General features: G+C 59.8%; 1 protein-coding gene across 3 annotated transcripts in view; it reads right to left on the bottom strand.

Moving 5' to 3' along the window:
* The window catches only part of LOC115642927 (protein HEG-like), a 42772-nt gene extending 35700 nt beyond the window's left edge, over positions 1-7072 (bottom strand). For all 3 annotated transcript variants that reach the window (XM_030546616.1, XM_030546615.1, XM_030546614.1), the window contains exons 1-2: positions 6740-7072; positions 2199-2440 (exon numbers count right to left, since the gene is read on the bottom strand). In XM_030546616.1, coding sequence (XP_030402476.1) covers positions 2199-2325 — 127 coding nt within the window. In that variant the 5' untranslated portion in view covers positions 2326-2440; positions 6740-7072. The remainder of the gene's footprint in view (positions 1-2198; positions 2441-6739) is intronic.
* Between the last annotated feature and the right edge of the window lie 2337 nt (positions 7073-9409).

The following is a 9409-nucleotide window of genomic DNA, read 5'->3' on the forward strand; positions in this document are numbered from 1 at the left end:
GGGCAGGCAGCGAGCTCTCTGCTCTGGTCACAGCATCAGAGCCAGTGTGAGCCCCCTCTCCGGTGTGCAGGGGGGCAGGGAGCATCTCTCCCTCCCACTCAGCCCCAGGGGGCTGATTACAGGTAGGCAGGTATCCTGAGCCCAGCAGCCCCTCCCCCCTGCCAGCCAGGTTATTTGCATTTTCACTGACCATTTCCATCCTAGCCAATTGGTTCCCTGGATTTGAATTCAAACCCTCGGCCGTTATAGGAGCGGGGCCTGGATCCTGTCCCATGGGGAGACAGTCACCCCCCAACAGGGCCTCCCAGCCGATATCCTGGAGAACCCCAACTACCAGCCAGCCCGACCCCTTCTGGGTCTGCACAGGGATCTGGGCCATAGGCAGGGTGAGGGGCTTCACCCCAGGGAACTTCACCCAGGTCCCACAGTCCCTCAGCATCTGCAGCTGCACCACCACAGTTCTCTCTGTCCCAGGGTCTCGCCCCTGCAGGCGTGTTTCCCCACTGACCCCTGGGCAGCCCCCTATGTCTCTCTGCTCCACCATCACCAGTCCACGCTGCTGCTGCTTCTCCTGCAGCTTTTCCTCGGGCTCTTCCTTTCTCTCATGGTCCTCTCGCTCTCTCGGGCTCTGCTCCCATCCCATCCGTCTCCAATCTCCTGATGGGGAACCCAGTCGTGAAGACCCTCGTCTGATTGGGGACCAGACTCCTGGGGATGCCTGGCTGATGCTCCAGCTGCTCTCAGATCCTCTTGTAGCCCCATCTGGGCCAGGAATCTGCTCCTCAGAGCGGTGCTTCTCCTCCAACTGCACTATTAACTGTGCCTTGGTGAACGTCCCCATGCGTAACCCTCTCTTTGTGCACAGAATCACAATGTCCTTCTCAAGGAGATGGTGATAGGCCATCACTTCACCGTTCCCAAGTGGCTCTGGACTCACAGGCCTGTGTGCTCTTGGCTCCCCCATGGTTTCCAGGAAGAACCCCGGGTGTGCCAGCCCTTCTCGTGATCACCACCTCTTTGCCAGGGTCAAGCTGAAGACTCCTTCGCCCCTGGGACTGCTCCTGCAATCCCTAGGGGAACCCTGCTACTGCAAAAATCCTTCTCTCTCCCAGGGTCGAGCGGCAAGCTCCTCCGCCCCTGAGACTGCTCGCTGCAGTCCTCAGGGGGACCCCGTTACTCCAACAGTCCTTCTCGCTGGTCACACACTCCCAGAGGTTAACCGCCCCCCTGAAACCGTCCCACTCTGAGCCTTCAGCACGCCTGGTCCTCATTATCCCTCCTTTGTTTTACTGCTCCCCAGTCACTTACTGCAAGCAGCGCCATTCACGGGGTGCACTATGTCCCGCTGCTGCCACCAGTTGTCACGGAGTCACCGGGCAATGCTCTGGAACTGCTCCCCACCAAGCCAGTCAGGACTTTGGGGAGCCTCCTCTCCTTTGGAGCAGACTTGTTCAGGGCAAGAAGCTCACACAGCTTCACCTCCTGGGTCTCTCCTTGGAGCATTCAGCATCCTCTGCCCCTCTGTGCGCTTCCCACAGCGAGTCCACCCCAGCGGGGTCCTGGGGAAGCTACCGGGTCCTGCACCCCCACTTTGCAGTCAGACGTGACTCTCAGCCAGCCAGTAAAACAGAGGTTTATTCGATGACAGGAACAGGGTCTAAAACAGAGCTTGTAGGTACAGAGAACCGGACCCCTCGGCTGGGTCCATTCTGGGGGGCAGTGAGCCAGACCCCCAGGTCTGCCCTCCACCCTTGACCCCAGCCAGCTCCAGACTAACAACCCCTCCCAGCCCCTCCTCTCTCCTCAGCCCCTTTCCCGGGCCAGGAGGTCACCTGATCCCTTTGTCTCCAACACCTTCAGCTGGCACCTTTGCAGAGGAGGGGCCCAGGCCATCAGTTGCTGTCAGAGTGTCAGGCATTTAGGTGCACTGGCCCTTTGCTCTGCCAGATACTTAAGAACTGCCATGGGGACACTGAGGCACCAACACAGTACTCAGAGAAAACATGAAGAACTTTCCCAGTTCATCACACCAAGTACCCCAACTCCCAATGAAGCCCGCAAGGGACAAGGGTGCCCAGCAGGATGAGGCCCCATGTGATCCCTCTGCATTGGGGGGTATCACTCTTTCCGAAGCAGCAGGCAGGTGCTTCTCCTGCGCCCTGCCCCATGCCCAGCTCTGTGCGAGGGACCAACCGTACCTGCCAGAGCCTTGACTGCTCTCACTCTCTCCTTGGACAGCTTGTAGTAGTGGCGCTGCGCGTTTCTTGCATGCACTGACGTGGCCTCTCTGTTGCATGACTGCAGCTGGACGTTACATTGCAGCATGGGATCAGCAGAAAGCAGAGTGCCCCAGCCCCCGAGCAGCAGCTAGAAGACTCCCTGACATGGCAGGCTGGGGCAGCCTGTGGGTCCAGGGCAGCTTTCGGCCTCGCTGAGCATCCTGTAAATGAACCAAACATTCCCAATGATCTCTTACGCCAGAGACAAGCAGCCATGAACTGGCCCCCTTCAGCACACGACAGGCTCTGAGGATGGGGAGCTAACCGCTGCAGTCTGCTCCGCCTGGCTAGTGTAGCAGGGGAACAAGTTACTGGGAGCAAGGACTGTGGCTGGGCAGGCCTGCTTTGAGTTGCTCTCTTCAGAAGCTTGGATCCAGCAGCCCTGGCTCTCCCCTGCTTCTGAAGGGTCTCAGCTGCTGGCCTTCTCCGCACCCCATAGAGTGTGTGATGGCTGCTGGCTCACCTACCCCTAAAATCTCCACAGTCTGTGCCTTCCTAGTACAAACCACTTGGGAAGGGGGGAGGAGGCCTGGGTTGTGTCGCACACCTACACTCTGCGGGCAGGGCTGGATTAAGGCATAGGCAGTACAGGCCTGGTTCCTGGAGTGTCACGCTGGCATCAGAATCATGGCTGGTGGTTTGTGTGTTTGGCTGTTTTTTCAAATTGTCTTCACTGTTTTGAAGAAAAGCTTGAAAACAGGAAGCGAGTAAGTGGTCCGAACATCTGCATGCGCCTGCAGACAGCCTCCATCGGGGGAGGAGTTGCTGATACGTGCTGGGGAGGGACCCATGGGCCTCACCACCACCACCAGGGCTGATCAGACTCCTGCTGATGGGCTTGGACCAGGGCTTCTTGTATATGAGGGGCTCCCAGCAGGAGATGGACTGAGGGCCCCGGAGTGCCTTAAGCCAGCCCCATCAGTGTGGGAATGTCATTCAGGGTGGCGAGGACTAAGGGACCCAATTGCATGGTTTCTGCCTTACTGGCTCCAGGGGCTGTGGACTTTGTGGCACTCAGGCAGGGTTTTGAAAGGATTCCGGCATTCTCCTAGCGCAGCAAACTGCAATGGGTTTTGTGTGAAGGGGATTCTCCATCTTCCTCAAATAACAAGACACCCTCTACTTCCTCAAACAACATTTCCCCCCTACGTAAAGATGTTACAAGCTGCTTTGTGTTGACTCCCACTGGTGGCAAACTCTCTAGAGCAGGCATGGGGCACTTGGAATCAGACACCTCGTATCCTGGGGAGGCTCTGATCTGTACTGAAGAGTTATATAGGATGCTCACACCCTGCTGCAGAGCACCATCTTGGCCAGTTACACATACCCACAACAGTGCTACTTGAACCCATAACATGGCGGAGTTAAAGACACAGAATATTTCACTAACAATACAGAAAGACCAGGGAGGGAGAGGAGTTATTTAAGTTAGGCACCAATGTGGATACAAGAATAAATGGACACTAACTGGCCATCAGTAAGTTTAGACTTGAAATTAGGCAAAGGTTTCAAACCATCAGAAGAGTGAAGTAAGTTCTGGTCCTCGGAACAGCCTCCCAAGGGGAGCAGTGAGGGCAAAAACCAGAACTGCCAAGACTGACCTTGATAAGTTTATAGAGGGGATGGTATAATGAGCTGCCTACAATGGCATGGAGCTGATCTGCAACTGCTAGCAGCGAATATCTCCAACGGCCGGTGATGGGACACGAGATGGGGAAGGCTGAGTTACAACAGAGAATTATCTCCCAGGTGTCCGGCAGGAGGGTCTTGCTCACATGCTCAGGACCTAACAGTATTTAGGGTCAGGAAGGAATTTCCCCCCAGGTCAGATTAGCAGAGACCCTGGGGGGGGTTTCACCTTCCTCTACAACATGGGACTCAGGTCACTTACAGGTTTAAACTGGTGTACATGGTGGATTCTCTGTAACTTGAAGTCTTTAAATCATGATGTAAGGATGTCAGTAACTCAGCCAGAGGTGAGGGATCTATTACAGGAGTGGGGGGTGCAATGTTCAGGTCAGAGCAGATGAGCATGATGGTCCCTTCTGGCCTTAAAGTCTATGAGAAGCATCAGGTGTATTCCCTGAATTGCTGTTTGCCATCTGCACTAACCACACTGACTTTAACTGAACATAACAGGCTGCCTTCCAATTTAATCAAAATTGTTCCAAACTTTAGCTCCAAGCAAAATACAGTTCATTCCCCATAGCCAGTATTTGCTCTGGACGATCCCCATTTTGCAGGGCCTGCACTGAGCCAGGTCTCTGCAGCCACATGGCACTTACGCTGCAGGCTGGCTCTCCCGCCTGCCCCGTCATGGGGTTTCACCACACACGCCCAGGGTGCCTATCTCAGGGCTCCCTGTGGAGCAGGCGGGGGCTCAACCCCTGCACCTGTCGCCCGTGGTGCCCCTGGAGCCGGGCCGGCGAGGGCGGAATCACCAAGCTGACCAAGTGGTGGGGCTCTGAGGGGACACAGAACTGGGCCAGGCAACCGCCAGGCCAGCGCCAGCGGAGACACTGCGGAGCGGCTGGCTGGCTCCAGGACAGCGCCTTGCGGGGAGTGACCAGTTGGAGCCCTGCCCCGCCTGCACCGTCCCCATGGCAATGCCCCGGGCGTCCCCTCACCTGAGCACCTCCCCGTCCCCATGGCAACGCCCTGGGCATCCCCTCACCTGAGCACCTCCCCGTCCCCATGGCAACGCTCCGGGCGTCCCCTCACCTGAGCACCTCCCCGTCCCCATGGCAACGCTCCGGGCATCCCCTCACCTGAGCGCCTCCCCGTCCCCATGGCAACGCCCCAGGCATCCCCTCACCTGAGCACCTCCCCGTCCCCATGGCAACGCTCCGGGCGTCCCCTCACCTGAGCACCTCCCCGTCCCCATGGCAACGCCCCAGGCATCCCCTCACCTGAGCACCTCCCCGTCCCCATGGCAACGCTCCGGGCGTCCCCTCACCTGAGCACCTCCCCGTCCCCATGGCAACGCTCCGGGCATCCCCTCACCTGAGCGCCTCCCCGTCCCCATGGCAACGCCCCGGGCATCCCCTCACCGGAGCACCTCCCCGTCCCCATGGCAACGCCCCAGGCATCCCCTCACCTGAGCACCTCCCCGTCCCCATGGCAACGCTCCGGGCGTCCCCTCACCTGAGCACCTCCCCGTCCCCATGGCAACGCCCCAGGCATCCCCTCACCTGAGCACCTCCCCGTCCCCATGGCAACGCTCCGGGCGTCCCCTCACCTGAGCGCCTCCTCGTCCCCATGGCAACGCTCCGGGCGTCCCCTCACCTGAGCACCTCCCCGTCCCCATGGCAACGCCCTGGGCATCCCCTCACCTGAGCACCTCCCCGTCCCCATGGCAACGCCCTGGGCATCCCCTCACTTGAGCACCTCCCCGTCCCCATGGCAACGCCCTGGGCATCCCCTCACCTGAGCACCTCCCCGTCCCCATGGCAACGCCCTGGGCATCCCCTCACCTGAGCGCCTCCCCGTCCCCATGGCAATGCTCCGGGTGTCCCCTCACCTGAGCACCTCCCCGTCCCCATGGCAACGCTCCGGGCATCCCCTCACCTGAGCGCCTCCCCGTCCCCATGGCAACGCCCCGGGCATCCCCTCACCGGAGCACCTCCCCGTCCCCATGGCAACGCCCCAGGCATCCCCTCACCTGAGCACCTCCCCGTCCCCATGGCAACGCTCCGGGCGTCCCCTCACCTGAGCACCTCCCCGTCCCCATGGCAACGCTCCGGGCGTCCCCTCACCTGAGCGCCTCCTCGTCCCCATGGCAACGCTCCGGGCGTCCCCTCACCTGAGCACCTCCCCGTCCCCATGGCAACGCCCCAGGCATCCCCTCACCTGAGCACCTCCCCGTCCCCATGGCAACGCTCCGGGCGTCCCCTCACCTGAGCACCTCCCCGTCCCCATGGCAACGCTCCGGGCATCCCCTCACCTGAGCACCTCCCCGTCCCCATGGCAACGCCCTGGGCATCCCCTCACCTGAGCACCTCCCCGTCCCCATGGCAACGCTCCGGGCGTCCCCTCACCTGAGCGCCTCCCCGTCCCCATGGCAACGCTCCGGGCATCCCCTCACCTGAGCGCCTCCCCGTCCCCATGGCAACGCTCCGGGCGTCCCCTCACCTGAGCACCTCCCCGTCCCCATGGCAACGCCCCAGGCATCCCCTCACCTGAGCACCTCCCCGTCCCCATGGCAACGCCCTGGGCATCCCCTCACCTGAGCGCCTCCCCGTCCCCATAGCAACGCTCCGGGCGTCCCCTCACCTGAGCACCTCCCCGTCCCCATGGCAACGCTCCGGGCGTCCCCTCACCTGAGCACCTCCCCGTCCCCATGGCAACGCTCCGGGCGTCCCCTCACCTGAGCGCCTCCCCGTTCCCATGGCAACGCCCTGGGCATCCCCTCACCTGAGCGCCTCCCCGTCCCCATGGCAACGCTCCGGGCGTCCCCTCACCTGAGCGCCTCCCCGTTCCCATGGCAACGCCGCGGGGCAGCGCTCTCCCTCAGGGTTCCCCAGCGCACGCGCAGGGTCTCGCGCTGTCTGCGATCCCCGCGAGACGCAGCGGGGCCGTGGGGGGCTCCGCCCCGCAAACCAACCTCTCCCCGCCGCCCGCTCGGATCCCACGCGGCCAGCGGAGAGCTCGGGCCTCTCCACCCGCCGGGGGGCTGAGCTCCGTGATCCGAGGCGGCCCCTCTAGCCCTCACAGCCCCGCTCTATGGTGTGTAGCCGCTCTGCTCCGCGGCGGACGCCGCGCTCTATGGTTCACCCTCGGCCCCTCTAGCCCGCCCAGGGCCGCTCTGCTCTATGACCCGTGGCTACTCTGCCCGCCGGAGGAGTTCAGCTCCGTGATCCGAGGCGGCCCCTCTAGCCCTCACAGCCCCGCTCTATGGTGTGTAGCCGCTCTGCTCCGCGGCGGACGCCGCGCTCTATGGTTCACCGTCGGGCGCTCTAGGCCGCCCAGGGCCGCTCTGCTCTATGGCAGGTCCCTGCGGAGGGAGGGCAGCGCCCCCTTGGGAACGAGGCACCGAGACATCGTGGGGCACGTGGGGCCCAAGGCCCAGCGCTGCCCCTACCGAGTCCCGCTGCCCGGGGGGTCCCGGGGGGTCCGGCTCAGCCTGTCCCTCGACTCCCTTGTGAAGGCGGGTGCTGGTGTGTGCGAAGTTACAGACACCGGAAACCGGCCGGGGGCGGGGGGGGCTGTGTCTGCATCATGCAGGGACCAAGGCAGCGTGTGAGGGCACCAGAGTTACCCCACTGCCCCCCTGCTGGTGTCCTGCACCCCCCCAGCCCCCACCCCGCGGGGCCCTGCCAGACGGGCTCTCATAGACTGCAGGACTGGAAGGGACCTCGAGAGGTCATCGAGTCCAGTCCCCTGCCCTCATGGCAGGACCAAATACTGTCTAGACCATCCCTGATAGACATTTATCTAACCTACTCTTAAATATCTCCAGAGATGGAGATTCCACAACCTCCCTAGGCAATTTATTCCAGTGTTTAACTACCCTGACAGTTAGGAACTTTTTCCTAATGTCCAACCTAAATCTCCCTTGCTGCAGTTTAAGCCCATTGCTTCTTGTTCTATCATTGGAGGCTAAGGTGAACAAGTTTTCTCCCTCCTCCTGATGACACCCTTTTAGATACCTGAAAACTGCTGTCATGTCCCCTCTCAGTCTTCTCTTTTCCAAACTAAACAAACCCAATTCCTTCAGCCTTCCGTCATAGGTCATGTTCTCAAGACCTTTAATCATTCTTGTTGCTCTTCTCTGGACCCTCTCCAATTTCTCCACATCTTTCTTGAAATGTGGTGCCCAGAACTGGACACAATACTCCAGTTGAGGCCTGACAGGCGCAGAGTAAAGCGGAAGAATGACTTCTCGTGTCTTGTTTACAACACACCTGTTAATGCATCCCAGAGTCACGTTTGCTTTTTTTGCAACAGTATCACACTGTTGATTCATATTAAGCTTGTGGTCCACTATGACCCCTAGATCTCTTTCTGCCATACTCCTTCCTAGACAGTCTCTTCCCATTCTGTATGTGTGAAACTGATTGTTCCTTCCTAAGTGAAGCACTTTGCATTTATCTTTATTGAACTTCATCCTGTTTACCTCAGACCATTTCTCCAACTTGTCCAGATCATTTTGAATTTTGACCCTGTCCTCCAAAGCAGTTGCAATCCCTCCCAGTTTGGTATCGTCCGCAAACTTAATAAGCGTACTTTCTATGCCAACATCTAAATCGTTGATGAAGATATTGAACAGAGCTGGTCCCAAAACAGAGCCCTGCGGAACCCCACTTGTTATACCTTTCCAGCAGGATTGGGAGCCATTAATAACTACTCTCTGAGTACGGTTATCCAGCCAGTTATGCACCCACCTTATAGTAGACCCATCTAAATTGTACTTTCCTAGTTTATCAGCAAAGAACGGGGGAGTGGCGGGGGGGGCTGTGTCTGCACCACGCAGGGACCAAGGCAGCGTGTGAGGACACCAGTTACCCCACTGCCCCCCCTGCTGCTGCCCTGCACCCCCCACCTCCGCAGGGCCTTGCCAGACAGGCTCTCACCGCACAGAACGGGGCATAGCTCGAGGGACAAGAGCTGGAAATACCAGATTGGGAGTTACTGGAGGGAGGGACCCAGCAGCAAACGGGGTCCTGGGCCGGGACCAAGGCTCCTAGACACTACAGCAATGAAAATTAGTAATAGTCACCATCCCAGAAGAGCTGCCCCTCTTTGGAACATCAATAACAGCACAGCTCACACCCACTCTTCTGCAAATATCCGAATCCCGTCCTCACCCTGCAGAGGCACCCACGCGTCACTCTCCCCTCGGTGAGTCTCTTGCGGTCATTCTGCCACTTACATCTGCTCAGACGGGTAGAATGAGACTGCAGTGTCCTCCAAGGGCGCCAGCACCTGCCACAGAGCGGAGTCAGCTCAACGCCTAGTGCCCTGGGCTCAGCAGGCTTGGGTTCTGTGCAGGGGAGGGGGGCAGAGAGACCAGCAGGTCCCAGTCCCAGCCATCTTAGGCACTATGTGGGGTAGGGGTGTGTGATGCACCTGCAGAAGCCCAGGCCACAGCTCAAACCCCACCCCCTCATCCATGGATCTCCCAACCCAGC

The sequence above is a fragment of the Gopherus evgoodei genome, unplaced genomic scaffold (assembly GCF_007399415.2).
Source record: "Gopherus evgoodei ecotype Sinaloan lineage unplaced genomic scaffold, rGopEvg1_v1.p scaffold_47_arrow_ctg1, whole genome shotgun sequence".
In the NCBI taxonomy this organism is placed as follows: Eukaryota; Metazoa; Chordata; order Testudines; family Testudinidae; genus Gopherus; species Gopherus evgoodei.